Source organism: Rana temporaria, chromosome 3 (assembly GCF_905171775.1).
Source record: "Rana temporaria chromosome 3, aRanTem1.1, whole genome shotgun sequence".
In the NCBI taxonomy this organism is placed as follows: Eukaryota; Metazoa; Chordata; class Amphibia; order Anura; family Ranidae; genus Rana; species Rana temporaria.
This window is the reverse complement of record NC_053491.1, coordinates 466,294,432-466,319,398: the sequence shown is the minus strand read 5'-3', so window position 1 is coordinate 466,319,398 and position 24,967 is coordinate 466,294,432. Positions and strand designations below refer to the sequence as shown.

Here is a 24,967-nt window from a genome sequence, read left to right as displayed (position 1 = left end):
GCCAGGATGTCGGCGCATTCCTTCAGCAGTTTAGTGGGAATTATATCATTCGGCGCTGTGCTGTTTCGCAGAGTACCAATGATATTTTTTGTGGCCTCGGTGGAGATGGGTTCTAGGGTGAACTTTCCAGATTGTGGTGAATTTCGGTGGATGTTGTGTGAGTAATTGCAGGGGGGGGTGAGGGGGGTATTGTTCTGCTGAATGGTTTCTCGGATTCCCTCAATTTTATTAATGAAGTAATCCGACAATTCATCGCAAAACTCTTGGGTGTCTGAATTGGGGCTTCCAGACAGACGGGATTCATGGTCTGAGTGACCATCTTGAAGAGTTCGCGGGGGCGATTTAGGGCGCTGTTGATAGCCTTTGAAAAATAGTTTTTCTTGGCTTTGAAAATTTCTTTGTGGTATTTTCTTGTTGTGGCCTTGTAGATGATGAGGTTTTCTTCTGAAGAGCTTCTTTTCCAGGCGGCTTCCGCCCTTCTGCGCTCTTGCTTCAATAACGACAGCTGGTTATTAAACCAGCTTGACGTGTTTTTCCGGATGCAGGTTTTCCGTTTTGGCGCTATTAAGTCGGCTGACTGTAATAGGGCTGTGTTAATGGCATCCAGTGTTTCTAAGGCAGTTTGATGAGGTTGAATTATTTTTACTTTTTCACTTAATGTGGTTTTGAAGAGTTCCGAATGGAGCTTCTTCTGACATCTAGTCCAGTGTGTTGTCACTGGTTTTGATGTTTTTGTTAAGGGGGAGATTTTGGAAATTGTGAATCTAATTGCATGGTGATCTGTCCATGGCAACGGTTCATTTTCCAAAATGTTTATTTTCAGATTTTGTCTGAAAATAAGATCGAGCGTGTGACCTGAAGTATGTGTGGGCCCACATACTAATTGCTGTAGCCCTAATCCTTCCAGGTGGTCGATGCAGGCGTCGGCAACGGGGTCTTGTGAGGAGTTGGCCCAAAGGTTGAAATCCCCGAGCAGCAACAGGTGTTTGCTGTTCAGGGTGTAAGTAGAGATGAACTCAGTCAATGATGGCGGAAACTGCGATTTTGGCCCGGGTGGTTTGTAGCAGAGTAGAATACGGACGGTCTCCTGGGGATTTGTTTGCAGTTGCAGAGTAAGGGTTTCCATGAATGGAAGAGGGTTTTGGAGGACTGGTTTAGTGATCGCCAGGTGATTCCTGTGGATCACCGCCAGGCCTCCTCCTCTTTGCCCTATTCTGTTTTCGGTTATGATACGATAATTTTCTGGCACCAGTTCTCTGAGAATGGTGTTACAGTCGGCTGTGAGCCAGCTCTCTGTAATGAAGAGGCAGTCTAAATCGTGTTGTAAAATGAAATCATGGATTTCTAGTCGGTGTTTTACTGCCGATCTTGTATTGATTAAAGCACATAATATGTGCTTAGGCTCGGGTAAATGGCTGAGATTCTTGGGAATCGATCGTCGATCGATCATCAGTAATCAATCAATTCTTAGGGCTTTTTTGGTGATGGCTGGTAGTATTGCGGCAAAACGCCTCAGACCCCATATGGTTTCAGCAGAATATTGCCGATTAACCATGGTCGCCAACCCTAGGGGGGGGGGGAGGGGGGGTTTTGGGTGATTGAGGGAAGATTAACTTAATCCTCCCTCCTGGCTTGGTCCAGAGGAAGGCAAAAAACCCTGGCCCAGCTGTGCCAATATGCTGTGGCCGGGGGAAAAATTCCTTCCTGACCCCTTAAAAGGCGATCGGGCAGAGCCCTGGATCAAGTGCAGATTGAATTATGGGGGGGGGGGGGGTGAGGGGTTCTCTTTGTGGCTGGGTGTACCAAGATGGCCGCTGAACCGACAGCAGGGTCCAGGTTTGGGGCTAACTTTTACTGGATATGGTTCTGCTATAACACTCCCGGTTGTTGTAGGTATCCTTTAGGGGTAAGGGGGGGGTGGAGGGGAGATACTGAGCAGTTGGTGGAAGATTGCAGGGTGTGGGAGGCGGCGCGCCGCTAGGCCTCAAGTGAAGCCGCGGTCTTTCCTAGATCGCGGCTGCCGCGATTTTTCACAGGCCGGTGCGGATGTCCGGAGAGACGCTGAAAAGCGGCCGGCGGTTGAAGCGGGCAGTTATTGGGGGGGATGCCTTGATGAAAAAGTGGTGGTGTGAAAGAGGGTGTGAGGAGAAGAGGAGAGCCGAACTATATGGGTTGCTGCAGTGGCTTGTCCTGAAAAGGACGGCCGCCGGCGATCCCAGTAGATGGCCCCGAGAGCAAGGGCTTACCTGTAGGCTCCCTATGGAGGGAAAGAAGGAGGGAGCCTGGGGACGTCAGGGTAAGCCGGGGGAAGCCAGGTAGTAGGTCTGCGGCGAAGATCTGACAAGCAGAGGCCGGGGAGAGCAAACAGCAGTGACAGGGAGGAGGATCAGGCTGAGCTGGAGGTGGAAACCCTGCCTGTCTGGCTCCAGGAGCCGTACGTCCTACTGCTAGGATCCGCACGCCGATTACTACTGGAGCTCAGTTCTAGCCCTGGGGAGGAGTCACTCTTTCAGACTCAATCCTGGAGAGCAGGAGAACATGAACCAGACTTAGACTGGGTCGTACTTTTTTTAACCATTCATCCAATGGTTAAATCGCATAAAGGGCAAGTGGTTTCCTTCTCTGTCGGATTCACTTCACTGGTCCTGGTGTTGAATAAATCCCGCTGGTGTCCTCAGTGGATGATCCGTCCTCGGGAAGGTGGACCTCGGATCTGTTGTTCTCAAGTGAAATGGAGGAATAATACCGCAATCGTGAAGCACGTTCCGATAAAGGTACGATTTATTGTGCAGAAAATGCAGTACAAAGTTTTAAAATCAGCGCTCTGAGACGAGCGCGGCGTAGCAGTAAGCCGGCTTGTGTCCGCTGGCCTCCGGTTGGTTGCCTGTATCACGTGGTCCTTGTTGTCCTATGTCGTTACGTCACAGTCACGTGACTTCTTCAGGACAACACTTGAGAACAACAGATCCGAGGTCCACCTTCCCGAGGACGGATCATCCACTGAGGACACCAGCGGGAATTATTCAACACCAGGACCAGTGAAGTGAATCCGACAGAGAAGGAAACCACTTGCCCTTTATGCGATTTAACCATTGGATGAAGGTAAGGGCAATGTGAAACTACAGTTGGAGGGAGATACTGCATTTAGAAGATTTTATTATTCTTTGCATTTTACCCATTCCATCAGAGCACCCGCACAGACTCTGCAGCTATCTATGTCACCCATGTATACCTATTTTATGATTTTCATCCATACAATGATCCTTTTGGAATAATAGACTGTCACTATTCATTTGTTTATTTTATTTTTATTTCATTTTCTTGGTTTTGATCACTGAGGATTTGGCTGCTGTAGCCCACTTGACAGGCACCTGTCTGGACCTTCTTTGGAGGTTTTGCTACCAGAGCCCATCCCTTTATCACTTAGCTCACAGAGTGTTGGCTTCCCAGCCATTTTTTTGCTATATACCTTTTTACTGTAGCGCTGATCACTTTTTTACTCTATATATTTATATGGTTTTTGTGCACCGTTCAGATTTAGCAGCTTAAGTTCTAGAATTGTTCCCTTATTTACGGGGTACACGTTCCACTACTCGCAGTAGCGCAATAGACCTTTCTTCACTAAATCTATTTAAAATTTCTATATATTTTGGCAAACAGCCCGGTGTATATATCCAAGAAAAATTTTCAGGAAATTGATTTGCTTACAGGCTCTGAAAAACAAATGGATAGTGGACATACCAGATCTCACAGAGGAAAACTGAGAAGAATTGCTTACTGTATTTTGTCACTGCAATTTCTGCCAGGGACAGAATGATACAATTACGCATCTTTCATAGAATTTATTACACTCCATTGAGACTCTTCCGTATGCGTAAACTAAATAGTCCCATATGCCATAAATGTCGTAAGGATACGGGTGATCTACTCCACATGCTTTGGAGCTGCGAAACTATACGACCGTTTTGGTCAAGAGTAACCCACTTTATTGCGAATAACTTTAGCCTGCCCAATATTTGCAGTGGTGTATATTGGCGATTTTCGAGGATGTGGAGTTAAGCTAATATCAAAAACAATTCCTACGCTTCTTATTATTTTACGCCAGGAAAACTGTGGTGTTGCAACCGTCCAAGGCCGATCCTAGGCAGGGTGCATAGGGTGCTTTGCACCCAGGTGCCTGCAAAGGTGGGGCGCCAAAGTGGCAGAGTTTTCCCCTCCCTCCTTCTCTCCTTGTTTGTGTCCATCCAGAACTAGTGTTCTGAGCATAGGTGTGTGTGTCTGTCCAGAACTGATGTGTCTCTGACCATCTCCTGTACTATGTCTGCAGTCTCTGACCATCTCCTGTACTGTGTCTGCAGTCTCTGACCATCTCCTGTACTGTGTCTGCAGTCTCTGACCATCTCCTGTACTGTGTCTGCAGTCTCTGAACGCCTCCTATACTATGTCTGTGGTCTCTGACCATCTCCTGTATCATGTCTGCAGTCTCTGACCATCCCCTGTATCATGTCTGTAGTACCGTGTTTCCCCGAAAATAAGACACCGTCTTATATTTATTTTTCCTCCAGAAATCACACTATGGCTTATTTTCGGGGGAGGTCTTATTTTTTTTTACCGGCAAGTATGGTACAACAATCTACATTTATTCAACTATCCCCTGGTGTTTGTGGGGTGAGAGACTGTTGCTGGTCAGTGCTGGGGAGAAGCTTTACTTCTTCCCCTGAGTACAGAGCGTCCTTCTCCTCATTTCACTGAGGAGACTTTTTACTTTCACCTGACAGGGGGAGCCGACCTTACCGTATTAATGGGGCTGCCGACACCTCTCCGGTCACTTAGAGATACCGTGGAGCAGATAAGAAGGGCTGCACGACTTCTTTACAGCTCCTGAGCTCCGCACCAGTACAGTACGCCTATCACGTCCTGTTTTCCCGCCCGCGCCGCTACGCATACGACACGCCATCACTACGTCTTATTTTCGGGGGGATGTCTTATATTTCGATCTTGCGTCGAAATCCCGCTATGGCTTATTTTCGGAGTACGTCTTATTTTCGGGGAAACACTGTATGTCTGGGGGCTCTTACTAACAGACTCTCTAACAGAAGCCCTCTCTGTGTCCATCAGAGAGGCCCCCCCTCCAGGTCCCAATAAAGTACTCTGCTTCTCTTCCTGTATTTGGTTTATAGTTTAGAGATCATGTAAGGATCCCAGGGTAATGAAGACCTCATGGGGGAGCATCTCTGTGGTTGAGTCATTGCCATAGAAACATTTGTAAAGGGGAGGAGTTAGTAAAATGACCACGCCCATGTGGGGGCGTCAGCAATGCAGCTGCTCGGCACAGGACCCGGAAGCTATCAATCACTATATTAGTGGTGTCTACTATAGTCATTTACAGCTTCCAAAGGGATCCCACAGGTATGGCACATACATACTTACACTATTCCAAGCTGAACCAATGTAGCTTTGTACAAATTGCCACACCAAAACCTCAGCTAGCTGTTTGATAAGCTTAAAAATGTACCCATTGATCTCGCCAGAAAACTTGCGAGTGGTTAACTTCCTGTGCTTTCTGTCTGTCTAACTGTTATCAGTTACATTGTTCTCAACTATCACTGAACCATGCCACTATGTTTACCACTTCAGCCCCGGAGGATTTGGCTGCCGAATGACAGGGCCACTTTTTGCGATTCGGCACTGCGTCACTTTAACTGACAATTGCGGTCGTGCGACGTGGCTCCCAAACAAAATTGACGTGCTTTTTTTCCCACAAACAGAGCTTTCTTTTGGTGGTATTTGATCACCTCTGCGATTTTTTATTTTTTGTGCTATAAACAAAAAATAGAGCGACAATTTTGAAAAATAAATAAATAATATTTTTTACTTTTTGCTATAATAAATATCCCCCAAAAATATATAAAAAACGATTTATTTTCTCAGTTTAGGCCGATACATATTCTTCTACATATTTTTGGTAAAAAAAAAAATCGCAATAAGTAATTATTTATTTGCGCAAAAGTTATAGCGTCTACAAAATAGTGGATAATTTTATGGCATTTTTATTAATATTTTTTTTTTACTTGTAATGACGGCGATCAGCGATTTTTATCGTGACTGCGACATTATGGCGGACACATCAGACACCTTTGACGCTATTTTGGGACCATTCACATTTATACAGCGATCAGTGCTATAAAAATGCACTGATTACTGTGTAAATGACACTGGCAGTGAAGGGGTTAATAGGTAGGGGGCGAGGAAGGGGTTAAGTGTGTCATAGGGAGTGATTCTAACTGTGAGGGGGCTGGGCTACCACTGACATGACACTGATCACTGCTCCCGATGACAGGGAGCAGTAGATCACTGTCCCGTCACTAGGCAGAACAGGGAAATACCATGGCCCAGATTCAGCATAGCTTGCGCTATATTTGCGGGGGAGCAGGGCAACGATTTTGCCCTGCGCCCCCGCAAATATTTTGCGCTGCCCTCGATTCAAGGAGCAGTAGCTCCGTGAACTGCGAGGGCGCGCCGGCAAATTTTACCCGGCGTAAGCGCGCGCAAGTTAAATGATCCCGCCGGGGGCGGGAATCATTTAAATTAGGCGCGCTACCACGCCGAGCGTACAGCGCATGCTCCGTCGGGAAACTTTCCCTACGTGCATTGCGGCAAATGACGTCGCAAGGACGTCATTTGCTTCAAAGTGAACGTGAATGGCGTCCAGCGCCATTCACGAAGCACTTACGCAAATTCAAATTTCACGTCGCGGGAGCGGCGGCTATACTTTAGCATTGGCTGCCCCTACTATTAGAAGGGGCAGCCTTGCGCTAAAGTTGCCGTACAGAAACTCCGTACCTGGCTTGCACGGGGCCCGCGCAAGCTTGTGAATCAGTGGTAGTATGCAATTTGAATACTACACGCTGATACACAATGGGAGCGCCCCCTAGCGGCCCCCGCAAGAATGCAGCCTAAAATCTTCGAGGCAAAAGAGCCTTATGCCGCGCAGATTTTAGGCTGCAGCCGGTGTAACGAGGTTCCTGAATCAGGAGCACTCGTTACACCGGAGCAAGTAAGCAATTGCGCTGTGTAACTTATGGTTACACGGGCGCAATTGCTTCTTGAATCTGGGCCCTCGTTTACACTGGCATCCCCCCGTTCTGCCTCTCCGTGACACAATCGCGGGGCACCGGCGGACATTGAGTCCGTGGGTCCCACGGGGACGGAGACCGCGGCGGGCCCACGCCCGCTAGGCGGCAGATTCAATGCAATGTACCTGTAAGTTGCTTTGCCTGCCCGTGCCATTCTGCCGATGTATATCTATGTGAGGCAGTCGGCAAGCGGTTAAAGACAGTAGAAGAAGGTTGGGTTTCTGTGGGCATATCTTTCTATCTTTCTGTTGTCCTGATATAGAAAGATGAGTGTTGTCATCCTGGTACAGGAAATGTGTTACTGGCAGGATCACCAAGGGAAAAAAACATGAAAAAAAGAACACTAATGCAGCCACCACATAAGACCAGTAAGCGGCAATATATTATTTTTTTGTTTTGTTTTGGGGTTTAGATGCACTTTAACAGATGCTTCCTGTAATACATGTTTGTTTGTTTATTTCAGATTTCTTTTTTTTAACAGATAATAAAATTGCAAACTGCTACTGGTTCTTTGGTTTGGTGGTTTCTCCCAGTTTGTTTTCCCAGTCCTCATCAGGTGGTGGCAGGAGGCTGGAGCTGAGAAGGGCATCAGGTAGAATTTTGTCAAGAAGGTAACTCTGCAGAGAGAAGAGACCACAGGTCATGGAGAATGTGAACGGTGGAAAGATGTTACTAGTTACTGATGTTACTTATTATTAAGGAATATTGCCATTAATTATTTTTGGTGAGGCTCAGCAGAAGGGTATGGAATATAAATACATGGTCAAATAGTGGACACCTGACCATCACACCCATTTGAGATTGTTGAACATCTTATTCCAAAACCATGGCCATTAACCACTTAAGACCCGGACCAATATGCAGATTAAGGACCTTGCCCCTTTTTGCGATTCGGCACTGCGTCGCTTTAACTGACAATTGCGCGGTCGTGCGACGTGGCTCCCAAACAAAATTGGCGTATTTTTTTTCTTACGAAGAGAGCTTTCTTTTGGTGGTATTTGATTGCCTCTGCGGTTTTGATTTTTTGCGCTATAAACAAAAATAGAGCGTCAATTTTGAAAAAAAATCAATATTTTTTTACTTTTTACTATAATAAATATCCCCAAAAAATATATATATAAAAAAAAAATTCTCCTCAGTTTAGGCCAATACGTATTCTTCTTCGCAATAAGCGTTTATCGATTGGTTTGTGCAAAATTTATAGCGTTTACAAAATAGGAGATAGTTTTATGCTATTTTTCTTAATAATTTTTTTTTTTTTACTAGTAATGGCGGCGATCAGCGATTTTTTTCGTGACTGCGACATTATGGCGGACACATCGGACACTTTTGACACATTTTTGGGACCATTGTCATTTTCACAGCGAAAAGTGCTATAAAAATGCACTGATAACTGTGAAAATGACAATGGTAGTGAAGGGGTTAACCACTAGGGGGCGCTGTAGGGGTTAAGTGTGACCTCATGTGTGTTTCTAACTGTAGGGGGCGGGGCTGGACTTGTGACATCAGTGATCGTCGTTCCCTATATCAGGGAACAGACGATCACTGACATTGCCACACAGAAGAACAGGGAAGGTGTGTTTACATTTACCTCTCCCCGTTCTTCAGCTCCTGTGACCCGGGTGTCCCGCGGCGATCGGGTCCGCGGGTCTCACGAATGCGCCGCCGGCGGTGCGCGACCCATGGCTGGGCTCTTAAAGGGGACGTATATATACGTCCCTGTGCCCAGCTGTGCCATTCTGCCGACGTATATCGTCGTGCGGCGGTCCTTAAGTGGTTAATATGGAGTTTGTCGCCCTTCATGTCTAGAGCAGCCCCACTCCTCTGGTAAGGATTTCCACAGGATTTTGGAGTGTGTCACAAGGAATTTGTGCCCATTCAGCCAAATAACATTTGTGAGGTCAGGTACTAATGTTGCATGAGAAGACCTGGGGGTAGATTCAGAAAGATCAGCGGATCTTTCTTCCGGCGTAACGTATATCAGATACGTTACGCCGCCGTAACTTTGGGAGCAAGTTCCGTATGCAGAAAGAACTTGCGCCCTTAGTTACGGTGGCGTAACGTATGTGTTGCGGCGTAAGCCCGCCTAATTCAAATGGGGATGTTGGGGGCGTGTTTTATTTAATATTGACTTGACCCCGCGTTTTTGACGTTTTTTGTGAACGGCGCCGTTCGTGAAAAAATCCCAGTGCGAATGCTCGAAATTACGCCGCAAAGCCTCATTGGTATCGACGTGAATGTAACTTACGCAAAGCCCTATTCGCGAACGCCTTACGCAAACAACGTAACATTTTCAAAACTCTGCGCGGGAACGACGTCCATACTTAACATTAGCTACGCCTCATATAGCAGGGGTAACTTTACGCCGGAAAAAGCCGAACGTAAACGACGTAAAAAAATGCACCGGCAGGACGTACGTTTCTGAATCGGCGTAAATACCTATTTAGCATATTCCTCGCGTAACTATACGGAAGCGCCACCTAGCAGCCAGCGTGAATATGCAGCCTAAGATACGACGGTGTAAGACACTTACACCAGTCGGATCTTAGGGATATCTATGCGTAACTGATTCTATAAATCAGTCGCATAGATACGACGGCCCGCACTCAGAGATACGATGGCGTATCAGGAGATACGCCGTCGTATCTCCTATCTGAATCCGGGCCCTGGTTTTCAATCAGAATTGCAATTCATCCCAAAGATGTTCAGTAGGGTTGATGACAGGGCTCTGTGCAGGACACTCAACTTCCTCCACACCAAACTCATTATTCCATGCCTTAATGGGGCTAGCCTTGGGCAAAGTCATGATGGAATGGAAAAGGGTCTTCCTAAATTGTTATCACAGGGTTGGAAGAGAACAATCGTCTTAAATGTCTTTGTATGTTGTAGCATTAACAGAACCCTTCACTAGAAACACTTGAACATAATTTGGGACACATGTTCCTGGCCATATACAGTGCCTTGAAAAAGTATTTATACCCCTTGACATGTTCCACCTAAAAACATAAATGTGTTTTATTGGGATTTTATGTGAGAGATCAACACAAAATGGCACATAATTGTGAAGTGGAAGGAAAATGATAAATGATTTTCCAAATGTATTACAAATAAATATGTGAAAAGTGTGGGGAACATTTGTATTCAGCCCCCCAGAGTCAATACTTTGTAGAACCTCCTTTCACTGCAGTTACAGCTGCAAGTCTTTTTGGGGATGTCTCTACCAGCTTTGCACATCTAGAAAGTGAAATTTTTGCACATTTTCGAAATATCTCAAGCTCTGTCAGATTGGATGGAGAGCGTCTGTGATCAGCAATTTCCAAGTCCTGCCACAGATTCTCAATTGGATTTAGGTCTGGACTGTGACTGGGCCATTCTAACACATGAATATGCTTTGATGTAAACCATTCCATTGTAGCTCTGGCTGTATGTTTAGGGTCGCTGTCTTGCTGGAACGTGAACCTCCGCCCCTAATGCTCTCCTTGCCCGGCCTGTCAGTTTAGGTGGACGGCCATGTCTTGGTAGGTTTGCAGTTGTGCCATATGTAACGGCTACCCAAGTAGTGAGAGGGTATCAGCTGTTGGAGACGTCCTTTGCCCTGGCAAGTTGCGATATGCAAGTACAGCTGGTATAACCTCATCCACGAAATCCAGAGGGAGAGAGAGTCAGGTGCAGCTGTAAAAGGAGCAGAATAATAGTCCCATAGAATGCCCTTTCAAGAACGAGACGGGTCTACGTTTTGAAGGGTCAAGTAGACTGTTTTTAATGGTACATTCCCCTGGTTTATATCTAGTTACAAGCTGTTACAGGAACAATGAAACTCTCTGCCCCCCCCCCTCCTCACACAGTGGGGGGGGGGGGGGGCTTCAATACAGATACTTTAAAATAATGACATCCCCTTGAGTTAATCACTTAATCAGTACCTAGACATTTCGACCCCGAACCACATTTAACATGACCCGATCAGACACATTCCTTTATCAATAGAATTCAATTAACCTTTAGAACAATACACACTCACAGATAATCCCATCAGCATACACCTGACAGGAGACTGCTAACTTGTACAATACACAAAAGAGAGTCAATTAGCTGAAGAAGGGGACATTAGAATTTAGCAGTTAAAGAGTCACTCTACAATTAACCCTTTGTATGCCTCACTGCATGATGATTATAGATGTCCAGGCAGAATACATAGTTCCGTTACACCATACTCTTTGCATTTTTGGATGATGGATTGAATAGAGCTCTGTGAGATGTTCAAAGCCTGGGATATTTTTTTATAACCTAACCCTGCTTTATACTTCTCCACAACTTTATCCCTGACCTGTCTGGTGTGTTCCTTGGCCTTCATGATGTAGTTTGTTCACTAAGGTTCTCTAACAAACCTCCAAGGGCTTCACAAAACAGCTGTATTTATACTGAGATTAAAATGCACAGAGGTGGACTCTATTTATAAATTAGGTGACTTCTGAAGACAATTGGTTCCACTAGATTTTAGTTTGGCGTATCAGAGTAAAGCGGGCTGAACACAAATGCACGCCACACTCAGATATTTATTTGTAACAAATTTTGAAAACCATTTATCATTTTCCTTCAACTTCACAAATATGTGCCACTTTGTGTTGGTCTATCACATAAAACCCCAATGAAATACATTTACGGTTGTAACATGACAAAATGTGGAAGATTTCAAGGGGTATGAATACATTTTCAAGGCACTGTAGTGTAACAGAAACAGGAGGACATGACAGCCTTGCTAGCTGAAGCTTACAAACTATTAGAACCACTGTCAAGTTTTAAAAGCTGTCTGTGTACCAACAGAAGACAAATTCTGTGTACCAAATTCTGTGTACCAACAGAAGAGGAAATTCCCCTAATTTCCTGTTTTGTCCGACACCAATCACCTGGACAGGAAGTAAGGAGGAATGTCCCTGATGGATACCCAGACAGCAACCAAATTCTGATAGAGGTTTCAGGTTCCAACCTACCCCAACTTTCAGCCAAGCATTTATGTGCAACATTACAGATCAAGGTGCACATGGCCTTCCATAGGCTGCAAAGTCCTCTATCGTAACATCATGTGACCATTTTTAAGAGCTCCATAGAGTATTTACAGCAGTCCATACCTGGATGGAGTGGGAGAGACAGCCACTCGTCCTATTGGTCAGCCCGACCGTGTTCAGCGCTTCCCTGGCAAAATCCTCTGCGGTCTTCACAAAGATGCCAGTCTTCATGTTCTCTGTCAAGTTGGTGGAGACCAGCAACGGCATCACACACTGCCAGAAAAACCAAGAGACCCGTGTAAGTGCATTATGATTTCTGCATTCTTTCTTTAAAGGTGAACTATTGCCTATTTTAAGTACAGTATTATTACTGTTACATTTACCCAACTTTCCCATATTTGCATGCTTGCTGTTCCATATTTTACATTTTCTAATTTATATAAAGATTTATATATTCCCCCTCTAGTGGCTATATGAATATCAGGCAGTAGGGTCAGAAACCTGTGACATGGCTCTTGAGCTAAGCACAGACACTCAGGCCCAGATTCACAAAGGAGATATGATGGCGTATCTCCAGATACGCCGTCGTATCTCTGAGTTGTGCCGTCGTATCTATGCGCCTGATTCTTAGGCCCGTACACACGAGGGGATCTCCGCTGGAAATGGTCCGCCGGACCGTTTCCAGCTGAGAGATTCCTCCTCCGGATTTGGATCCGATGGCGTGTACTCACCATCGGATCAAAATCCGCGCGGAATTCATCCGCAGTACCTCCACGCATGCGTCGAATCATTACGACGCATGCGAGGGAGGGAAGCGGACCGATTGATCCGGTGAGTCTGTACAGACCACCGGATCAATCTGCTGGACCCGATTCAAGCGGATAAATTTCTTAGCATGCTAAGACATTTATATCCGTTTGAAATCGATCGGGCCGAGAAATGTCCGCGGATAAATATCCGCTAGGCCGTACAGACGACCGGATTTATCCGCTGGAACTGATCCGCGGATAAATTCCAGCGGATAGATCCGGTGGTGTGTACGAGGCCTTAGAATCAGTTACGCATAGATTTTTATTAGATCCGACCGGCGTAAGTCTCTTACGCCGTTGGATCGTAACTGCATATTTACGCTGGCCGCTAGGGGCGTGTACGCTGATTTACGCCTAGAAATATGTAAATCAGCTAGATACGCGAATTCACGAATGTACGCCCGGCCGACACAGTACAGATACGCCGTTTACGTTAGGCTTTTCCCAGCGTAAAGTTACCCCTGCTATATGGTGGCGTACATGCGGCGTACCAATGTTAAGTATGGACGTCGTTCCCGCGTCGAAGTTTGAATATTTTACGTCGTTTGCGTAAGTCGTCCATGAATGGGGCTGGACGTCATTTACGTTCACGTCAAAACCAATACGTCCTTGCGGCGTATTTGGAGCAATGCACACTGGGATATGTCCACGGACGGCGCATGCGCCGTTCTTGAAAAACGTCAATCACGTTGGGTCATGGTAATTTTACATAACACACGCCCCCCTGTTCCAAATTTGAATTAGGCGGGCTTATGCCGGCCTATTTACTCTACGCCGCCGCAACTTACGGAGCAAGAATACAGCACTTGCCCGTCTAAGTTGCGGAGGCGTAACATAAATCGGATATGTTACGCCCGTGCAAAGATACGCCGATCTACGAGAATCTGGCCCTCAGACTCTATACCAGATCCTTCAGGTTGAGTATGGTTTTTAAAGGAAAAATCCCATAGTGAGCATACCAGACCATTAGGTGAGCATGCAGCCTGGAAGGCGGGAAAGGAAAGGAGGGACCAGCATGCAGCCCTTGTAGGGATTTTGATTATACTAGCATGCTTTAGTCGGTTTGCAGGATTGAGAACTGCAAAAAAGAAGAAATTAAGTCTTCCTTAAAGCGGGGGTTCACCCTATAAACGCAAAAAAAATTTTTTTTTCTTATACCATAAAATCAGGCATTGTAGCGCGAGCTACAGTATGCCTGTCCCGATTTTTTTATCCCCGTACTCACCGTGTACTCGTACATCGAAGATACCGACTCCCCTCGGGGAATGGGCGTGCCTATGGAGACGGAGGATGATTGACGGCCGGCTCTGGCGCGTCACGCTTCTCCGGAAATAGCCGAAATAGGCTTGGCTCTTCACGGCGCCTGCGCATAGCCTGTGCGCAGGCGCCGTGAAGAGCCGAGACCTACTCCGGCTGTCTTCGGGGAGAGTGACGTGCCAGGGCCGGCCGGCAATCATCCTCCCTCTCCATAGGCACGCCCATTCCCCGCGGGAGCCGAAATCTTTAATGTACAAGTACACAGTGAGTACGGGGGTAAAAAAATCGGGACAGGCATACTGTAGCTCGCGCTACAATGCCTGTCTCGATGGTAAAATGATGTAAGTGAGGGTGAACTACCGCTTTGAATATTAGTATCCAAGAAAATGGATGGTTCCCATTGGTATAGAATGCCCTCTCTCCTTCATAAATTATATACTTCAGTATCAAATGGATGTTGGCATGGCCTGGTTGATGAGAGTTTTTTCCTGTATATCTGGTGGCAATGCTCGATACTTCAAGTATGTTGGCAGAGGGTACACCAGATTGTACGCAAAGGTTACCATCTGTACTCCACTGCCTTGCAATATCTACTTTCTGTACATGGATTTGGCCAGAATCATTGGCCTTCTCAATGGTGAGAAGTACAGGTGAATACTTATCCATCATGCAATACTATCAGGTAGGTGTCTAATTAGTCCCAAATTAATTCTGCAGAAGAGCAATGACCACAAACCTACAACCAGAGCAAGAAGTCTTCGAAGAGATGGTATGGACCCCAGGGACTCGGGAGCCCTAATTTCAATGTTATTAAGCCTATCCGGAATTGCAATGACCCCAACATGCAGTCAAAGTCATAAGGTACAATCCTAAGTGAAGAACAAGCAGTCCCAAAAGAGACAGACAGTCCCAGAAAACTCTGATCCCAATATCATTGAGTCTGCCTAGAATTACATAAAGACACAGGAGCCACTGGGACATCCTAAATCCACAGATCTGTTGTTAGTTCTAGATGTTTGCAACAACCTACCTGGCAAGTTCCTTTAAAAACCTGTGAACCTTGGAGAACAGATGATGCTTTTAAAGGGAATGGTTAAACATGCTCAGTATTTGAGCAACATTGACGGTTTCCCTATTTTTATTAACAGGAAGGTGGTAAATCTCATCTCTGGACAAATGTGCCATCACTTCTTACTATATGGCAAGTCAGATGGGTAGACTAAGACATGCCTTTTTATACATGAACTCTGCAGAGCAGTAGTTTTTTTTCCTCGTGTCTATTTTCTTTCTATAGGCACTTCATTGTTTGTTGTGTCTCCCACATGGCTTCTCACTGTAGCGCCTGGTTACTTCCAAGGTAACCGGTGCTATTGAAATTCAATTTATTGAAATTATTGAAATCAGAGTATAAGTGACTCTGATTCCAATTGCAACCATTTGATTAGGGTCTCTGTTTCAGCTGGCTGTGCTGTGGTCTCACTCTGTCGTGCTGGGGTGTTTCCCACCCCGGTGCGGTAGGTGGCAGCAGTGGAGTTGAGGTATGGGTGTTCTATCCCAGCGACCAATCAGGAGGTTTTGGGCATGCTGGGAGAGGGTACTTATGGAGCAGACGCCATTTTGTGTGGTCTTCTTCCAGTGTGGCGCTCACCTTTTGGGTGGCCACATCACGGCGCTCCGGCGTCATGGCCTACCTGGCCGGAGTATTGGTGCTATGCAGTGTTCCTGGTTCCAGGCCTATGTTGGTCCGGAGCAATTGAGCAGGACGGGGACCCAGTGGTCGACTGGGTTCCCACTTTGAAGATCCCAAGCGAGTTTAGCTGTTCGGTGGGGAGTCCATCTGAGGAGCGCCAATGAGAGGCTGGCGGTCCAACAGGATTCTGACGAACCATCATGGATCGAGGTGACCGGACACTGAAGGATTGACTCCTCTTTCAGTCGGTACCTGTGGCGACGTTAAGAAAAGAGGTCCCATTCTGACATTCATCTAAAAGGGCCTGTGGCAGAGGTTCCATTCTGACATTCATCTAAAAGGGCCTGTGGCAGAGGCTTTGTTCTAAAGAGGTTTGAGCGGGGTTCCCGCTGCTAGGTCAGTGAGAGAGACCTATCCGGACACGCTAGGCCCACTCAGGCAGGAGTGGTGTAAGAAAAGCTGCTGTGCATAGGCATAGGGGGGGACCACCAGCCCTCCTGTAGGGGGCCCAGGCAAACAGGGGGGCCCTGACAGCAAAGGGAATCATTGTGATCGGATGGAGGGGCAATTACAGAATTACTTCCCCTGCACCCATCCCCCTCCCTGTTCTGCCTTCTTTTGATCCCCCCTCTGTGTCCCCTGTCACTGTGCTGCCCCCCCCCCCCCCCCCCCACGGCACTGCTGGCTTACCTGTCTCATATAAAATAACAAATTATAAAATAAAATACATTTTAATATATTTGAACATTCTTTAAAAAATTATATAAAAAAAAAGTTTAAAGATTTTTAAAAACTATTTTAAAAAGGGCAAATTCACACAGGTTCTCTGTTATGTTTGTGTCCGCTAATAATGATTTTAGTGTATTTCGTTTGTGAAAATATTGTTTTGATATATTTTGGGGGGGCCCTGTCAGGTAGGCTGTACGGGGCCCCGTGATTTCTAACAGCAGCCCTGTGCATAGGAACAGGACTGTTCCAGATACTACGCATGAATCTGCTGTTCTTCTTTTCATCTCTATCCCTTCCATCACCTGTTTACTGTTTTTACCCCGCTGGGTAATAAAAAGCACATAAAAATACATTTATTCGTGGACATTCCTTTACTGCTGCTGTGTGCACCATTCACCCCTAGACACTCGGAAAGAGCCATGAGGTAAATCTGCCATCCCATTCAATAACCAGCGGCTCCTTCGGGGGTGAGCGCTACATCACAAACTACAAACAGGACTTCTTATGGCTTTCTTTCAACAATGTCTTTCTTCTTGTCACTCTTCCATAAAGGCCACATTTGTGGAGAACACGACTAATAGTTGTCCTGTGGACAGATTCTCCCACCTGAGCTGTGCATCTCTGCAGCTCCTCCAGAGTTACCATGGGCCTCTTGGCTGCTTCTCTGATGAATGCTCTCTTTCCATTTTCGGATGATGAATTGAACAGTGCTCTGTGAGATGTTCAAAGCTTGGGATTTTTTTTTCATAACCTAATCCTGTTTTAAACTTCTCCACAACTTTATCCCTGACCTGTCTGGTGTGTTCCTTGGCCTTCATGATGCTGTTTGTTCACCAAGACTCTCTAAAAAACCTCTGAGGGCTTCACAGAGAAGTTTTATTTATCAAATTAGACACATGTGGACTCTATCTACTAATTAGGTGACTTCTGAAGACAATTGGTTCCACTCGATTTTAGTTAGGGGTATCAGAGTAAGAGTCGGTTCACACTAGGGCGACACGACTTCCAGCGCGACTTTCAGAGGCGACTCCGACACGACTTGAGCATGAACCACAGGGCGATCTGGGGCGATTTACAACACGACTTGAAGTCGTCTCCAGGACAGGAGACTTTCCAGTGGCCAATCAAACAACAATCAGCTCTAGGGGAGGGAGGGGGAGGGAGAGGTTTGCCTGAGAAATGTATGTTATCTTCCTGGAAAGTCGCTTCAGTTAAGACAGTGATCCGACTTCTGAGGCGACTTCCATTGAAATCAATGGGTACAAATCGCCTACAAGTCGGATTGAAGTAGTACAGGAACTTCTTCTGAAGTCGGAGCGACTTGAGTCGTGTGTATTAACACCGCTCCCATTCACTTACATTGTTTTTCTCTACAGCGCGACTTGGGATGACTTGAGGCGACATGAAGTCGGATCGCAAGTCGCCCCAGTGTGAACCGACTCTAAAGGAGGATGAATAGAAATGCACACCACACTTTTCAGATATTTATTTGTAAAAAAAATCAAAACCATTTATCATTTTGACTTCAACTCCACAATTACATGCCATTTTGTGTTGGTTTATCACATACAATGCCAACAACATACATTTACGTTTTTAGTTGTTAAAATTTGGAACATGTCAAGGGGTGTGAATACTTTTTCAAGGCACTGTAGGTATTGATGTCAGACATGCAAGAGCTCCACCTACCTGTACCGTCACTCCTTTACGCTGACATTCTGCATTCAGAGCACGGGAGAAGTAATCAACAAAACCCTACAAGAGAGGAGAATCGGACCAATATTATATAATGTGTATAGGGAGGGCAAGGCTCCAGGGTTATGGAATGCAATGATATCCAGTGACATCAAGTTCTACAAAAGCCATTGAGCTACATGCCATTTGTAATTGCTCAGGAAGATAGCAATGTTAATTATCCCCCAAGTGACCCCTTTTTGGAAAGTAGACAGTCCAAGGTATTTAGTAAGAGGCATGGATAGTTTTTTTGAAGTTTTAATCTTTTTGTCATAATTTTGGGAAAATTAATTTTAAAAAAAACTTTTTATTTTTTACATACCGTCACCAGTGAAGTACAGCTTCATCATATAAGTGGTGTAATGGTGGTCAGGGACACTGATTGGTGACAATTTGAAAAAAATAAAATACGGTATTTATCGGCGTATACGTGCACTTTTTTGCCCTGAAAATCAGGGCAAAATCGTGGGTGCGCGATATATGCCGATACCCGCTTTCCCGCGCCGAGTTTGAACACTGCGCCGGCATATACCGAGCGCAGTACACTCGTGTATAGTCGGACAGGCTCGGCTCCTCTCGCGCTCACGTCCTGGACGTACAGGATGTGAGCGCGAGAGTAGCCGAGCCTGCCCGACTATACACGAGTGTACTGCGCTCGGTATATGCCGGCGCAGTATTCAAACTCGGCGCGGGAAAGCGGGGATCGAGCGGGGAGGACGCCGCAGAAGGACGCCGGACCCGACGAAGAGGACAGCCGAAGCCGCAGACGGACGCTGGACCCGACGAGGCCGCTCATGGACGCCGCGCAAGACACCAAAACTGTAAGTACTAAAATGTTTTTTTACAGGGATGTCGGGTCCACTTTAGGGGTGTACGCTATACGCCGGAGCATTTCGATTACATTTTATTCTTTTTTTTTTAATGATTTTTTTAAACACACTGACACACTGTGACCATAGCAATATAATGTTACCATAGCAACCCTGTAATAATCTGGGGAAGTGATCAGGATTTTTTTTGTATACGCATTAGGATTTAGAATTTCATTGCTATAAGCAAGCATTTTACTGAATGAATCCAATTGATTCATTGTGTTTTGTTGTGATTAGCCAGAGCTAATCACATGGTACAGATGGGCTGTGATTGGCCCTGTTTGTACCATGTGATCACACTGACCAATCACAGCTAGCAACAAAAGTGTAAACACTGGATGGCATGAAAGGAAGCCATCCATTGTTTACAAGTGTCATGTGACCTGCTGTGATTGGTTTGCAGCGATCACATAGTACCAGCAGTGAGCTGGTACACTGATCAGTCATCGGCTGTGTCCGATAGACACAGCCGGTGACAGATCGCGCAGCAGCGCGGCCTGGGAGGACGTCATATGATGTCCACCCGGATCCAAGTCCCACCTGGCCGTCATTTTGCTATAGGCCAGGAACTGGTTAAAAATCTGCCAAATGACCCTACATCAGAATCAGTAAACTGTTCAGCAAAAAAAAAAGAAAGCAGTGTTGGATTACCTTGGTACAGCTGTACACAGTCTTATATGGATATGGACGAGCTCCAGCCTCAGAAGACAGGTTTATTATCAGACCTTTCTTCCTAGAGAACCCCAAAACACACAACAGGGTTAACTAATGTAAACTACCACACAGTTCCATACTTTTAACCTCCTCCCGCCCACCGTATAGTAAAATGATGGCGGAGGATCCATCAGTGATGCCAATCAGTGTTGCATTTTAGTGCCTGCTCATGACTAGTGTAGTCCAGATATGACACAATAACCTTCGACCGTTGAGACCCCATGTACTCCACCCCTTAATTGTCCCCCACTTACTATATAGTAAAGAGACCACACCTTTGCTTTGGAGTAAACTGGCCACAACAGCCTATTTTATTAAAACATAATTGCAATAAAAACTCCAACTTAAATGAAACAGTAAATATCCAACATCAATGACATACAATAAACCCCCACTCTGTTGGTCCTTTCTGGCAGCACACCCATTCTCCACCATTTTACCATATACCAGATGAACAATGCACTGCGAGCAAACATTAAACTTTTAGGCCTCCAGTCCGTGTAGTACGCTCGGAGACAACCCCCGCCCGCAGTGCAAACGTTACAGTATCCCAACTAACCTTTCGCTGGGATACACTTAAGGGGCCCATCATATTGATGAGCCCCCCACCCCCGTTTTCACACGTTTTCTACTGCCACCATAAAAGACCAACAGAACTAACCGCCACAGCCCGAAAGGATGACACCTCCACCTTTAAGGGCCCCCACCCAACCTCAACGCTCTCTGAATCCCTTCTTGAATCCCCATCGACCACAGCGCAATCCCCACATCCGTCAGATGAACCCCGTCCCTCCTCAGATACATGCCTACATTAGTCTCCAATTCCTGGTGGCGTACCACTAGCCCCCCAAGGCGTGCCAAAAATTTACCCACCACCCGGTTAACCCGAGTCCTGGCTCTGTTGAGCCTTGTAACTGACCGAGCCTTGCGCCACTGTGTGCGGGCGACAATTTCCGACCACACCAGCACCGTCCCCGGAAAGGCCGCTCGCAGCCGCTCAAAGTCCGCTTTGATGTCCGTAATCAGAGCCCTGATTTTACGCACACCAAAATCATTCCCCCCCGCGTGTATAACCAGAACATCGGGGGGCCTGTCCAGTCGGGCGTACCTCTCGACCTCCGGTAGCACCCTACCCCACATCATCCCAGGTATCCCCAGCCACCTCAAAACCGCTTCCTTCCTGGAAATACCCAGCTGCCTGCCTTCCGGCTTCTCATCAGCCCTTCTTGCCCCCCAGCAAACGTACGAATGTCCGAAAAATCCAGACGAGGCGTGTAGTCCCTCCATCTGAAATGAAATAAACAATCCACAATGCTCACCAACGAACACCAACCCTAGGAAAAAGCCCCCCCCTTTTACATCACTCCCTTCCCCATTAACCAACCACCAACTGAGGCCGCACGTATGACCGGAACCTCCGTGATTCCCACCTCCCGATCTTCCGTACTGCCGCCTCGTTCATCCCGCACCTGGCAGCTTCGGTAGCCGCCCCGATACGGAAGGAGTGAGACGAAAACTCGGACTTGTCCAAGCCCATTTCTTGTAAGCAACTGCGAAAAACCGCCACAAATTGGAACTTTGACAAGAAAGACCCATCTTCGTGCCGAAGCAACGGCCCGCCCCCTTCCGGCCTGACCCCCAAAAATGCCTTGACCGATGCCACCGGACATACTCTGGCCCCCGGCAGGGAAAAAAGAACCACGTCCACCCCCCTGCCCCTCTGGTCGGTTTTTGATCTGCGCAGTCGAATACCCACCTTATCCTCCAAAATCCACACATCCTCCCTCATCAGCCCCCCAGCCCTCATGCGGGAAGGGCTAACCAATTCACTGATGCGGAACGCGCCGTAAAATGCCAGCGAGAAAGCCGCCGCGAATAACAGGCATTCATACTGCCCCGTGCACACCCCGTCCAAGGCCCCCCTGATACCTACCAAATTGGCAAAAGAGACCGGCCTCCTGGCATCCTGCACCTTACGACCTTTCCTGTAGCCCTTCACTGCCTGTCTGACCCAGAAGTCCTTGGTCCAATCCACCCCCCCCATCAGTTTAAAAAAGAACGCTAAACCTGCCAACTTTTTCTCAATGGAGGACACGGACACGCCTAGCTCCATGTTCCTGGATACAAAATAAATTACCTGCAACCGCTCCTCTGGCCCCCCGCTAACGACCCCAGCTTCGGCACCCAACTCCAACCATTCCTTCCATACCTTGGCGTAGGCCGACCATGTGGCCGTGCTAACGGACCGCTTAATCCACGAGGCGGCTAATCCAGCGCCAGCTCCCAAATCCAGCCTGGGCACGGGACCCCGACAGCCTCCGCGGCCGGGGCCAGCTCTCTGAACTTGTCCCACTGAAAACGAGACAATGAATCAGCCAGCGTGTTCTCGACGCCCGGGATATGCACGGCATAAATGAAAATGTTCAGTTGCAAACACCTCAACACTAAATGCCGCATGAGCCGAATGACCGGCTGTGACGACGCGGACATGCGGTTCACTACCTGGACCACTCCCATGTTGTCACAGTTCAGCCGGAGTTTTAGGTTGCTGCAGGCCTCCCCCCAAAGCTCAATGGCCAACACCACTGGAAAAAGTTCCAGCAGCACCAGGTTCCGGAGAAAGCCTGCCTCCACCCAAGACCTCGGCCAAGGCTCTGCGCTCCACTGCCCCTTGAAGAAAGCCCCATAGCCCGTGGACCCCGCCGCGTCCGTTACCAGTTCCACGTCGAAGTTACTCACCGGACTGGACAGCCACATCGACCTGCCATTGTAGGATGTCAGGAACTCATACCATACCTTCAAGTCCTCCCGATGCTCCTTAGACAAACGAATGAAATGATTGGGGGCCTTAGCCCCCGCCGTAGCCGCCGACAGCCGCCGGCAAAATATTCTGCCCATGGGAATGATCCTACAGGCAAAATTAAGTTTTCCCAGCAGTGACTGTAAAGTCCTCAGCTGCACCTTCCGCAAGCCCTGAAACTCTCTAACTTCCGCTTTCAAGGCCTCGAGCTTATCCCTGGGAAGACGGCACTCCATTACTTCCGAATCGATCACTATACCCAGAAAAACTAATCTCCGTCGTGGGGCCTTCCGTCTTGTCAGCCGCCAAGGGCACGCCAAAACGTCCCGCAATGTGCTGCAACGTTGACAGTAGAGTCGCACACACACCAGAGGAAGGCGGCCCCACGCAGAGGTAGTCATCCAGATAGTGAATGATCGAGTCCAGGCCCGACACATCCCTGACCACCCATTCCAAAAAGGAACTGAATGTCTCAAACAGTGCGCAGGAAATGGAGCAGCCCATGGGTAGGCACTGGTCAACATAATATTGGCCCTGCCAGCAACATCCCAACAGCCTAAAACAGTCAGGATGCACCGGCAACAACCGGAAGGCGGATTCGATGTCCGCCTTTGCCATTAAGGCCCCCCGTCCGTACCTCCGCACCCACCGTACCGCCGCATCAAACGACGTGTAGGACACCGTGCAAGCCTCCGGATCGATAAAATCGTTGACCGAACCCCCTTTTGGGAATGACAGGTGGTGAATAAGACGGAATTTGTTCGGTTCCTTCTTAGGCACCACCCCCAACGGAGACACCACCAGCTCCGGCAAGGGCGGGGCCGCAAACGGCCCGCCCATCCGTCCTAGTGCCACTTCCTTGCCCAACTTTTCCCCCACCACCCCCGGATTAAGGAGAGCCGATTTCAAATTTCGTGCCACCGCCGGCACCACCGCCAGCGAACACGGTATCTTGAAACCGTCCCTGAACCCCGAGGACAATAGTTCTGCCGCTGCCTTGTCCGGGTACCTACTTAGGAAAGGTAGCATCCTTTCCCCCTTCACCGGAGTCGTCCCTTTTTTGAGCAGCGTCACCGGCACGCTTTCCCTTTTTAAAACACTTGGCCGCGGGGTGGGAGCCCCCACACCCTGAGCACTCGTGTTTGAATTTACATGATCCTCCGAATTTGCAGGCGTTCTCATTGAACTGCCAGCAAACTCCCCACTTCTTACCGGCCGACGGTCCTGAGGAGGATGTACCCCCGGCCCCCCCCGTGAAAAGACTGCGCCGGGGCCTTAGCCGCCGACATGAGCCGCATCCAGAGGCTGATATCTTTCTGATCCCAGCGCAGAGAGGGCCTAACTGCCCGCCGTTGCCGAAACTGCTCATCGTACCTGAGCCAAGCCGACCCCCCGTACACCCGATGCGCCTCCCCAATTGAATCCATGTACCCGAACAACGCCGAGCAATGTTCTGGGTTCTTTTCACCAACGACGCTAGCCATAATGGCGAACGCCTGGAGCCAGTTCACGAAAGTGCGCGGAATCAACCTATAACGCCTCTTCTCCTCATCCTCCTTTTTAGAATCATCCGGCTTCACCCTATCGAGGTTGAATTTCTCCAACGGCAACAGGGAGAATATCTCTACATATTCGCTCTTGTAAATTTTTTCCTTCACCTCCTGCTTTAAATGACCCCCCAGCGGACACTCGTAGCATATATAAACCTCGCCCCTTGCCGCATCCGCAATACGTACCAGATCGGAACGAGTCACCACCTCCGGGGCCCCCCCTGACTTGTCTTTTCCCGTCCCCACCTGTCCTGCCACCGGGGCCACCGGGGGAAGCTGCGAAGACGCAACCCCCCCTCCGGCCGGAGCATCACCCCCAGTCGCGCCCACAGCCACAGGTGCCCACGGAGCCACCTGTGGCGAAGGGCCCTGTACAGCAGCCACCCGGCCCAAAAGCTCCTTGAGGCCTCCCACCAATTCCGTCAACAGGGCGTCAGCCCCAGAGGCGGCAGGCGCAACGCCCGCCACCACCGGTGCAGCCACCGCCACTGGCGGCGGAGGTGCTGGAACCCCCCCCCCTCCCCACTCCCAACAATTCACACAATGCGTCAGCTAAAGAGGATACATGTAATGTAGTGGACTTACCAGGCCTGCCGGGAGACGCCCCCGCTGCCGTAGACTGGATTTCCACCGCTGACTCCCTCTCCGGTTCACCATCTTCGTCTTCCGATGG

At 47.9% G+C, this 24,967-nt stretch overlaps 1 protein-coding gene across 1 annotated transcript in view; it reads right to left on the bottom strand.

The window, feature by feature from the left end:
- Positions 1-7,604: 7,604 nt before the first annotated feature.
- LOC120933572 (very-long-chain 3-oxoacyl-CoA reductase-B-like) overlaps positions 7,605-24,967 on the bottom strand; it is a 54,349-nt gene continuing 36,986 nt past the window's right edge. Inside the window, exons 8-11 of the mRNA XM_040346843.1 lie at positions 19,882-19,963; positions 18,314-18,379; positions 12,263-12,412; positions 7,605-7,753 (exon numbers count right to left, since the gene is read on the bottom strand). Coding sequence (XP_040202777.1) covers positions 7,637-7,753; positions 12,263-12,412; positions 18,314-18,379; positions 19,882-19,963 — 415 coding nt within the window. The 3' untranslated portion in view covers positions 7,605-7,636. The remainder of the gene's footprint in view (positions 7,754-12,262; positions 12,413-18,313; positions 18,380-19,881; positions 19,964-24,967) is intronic.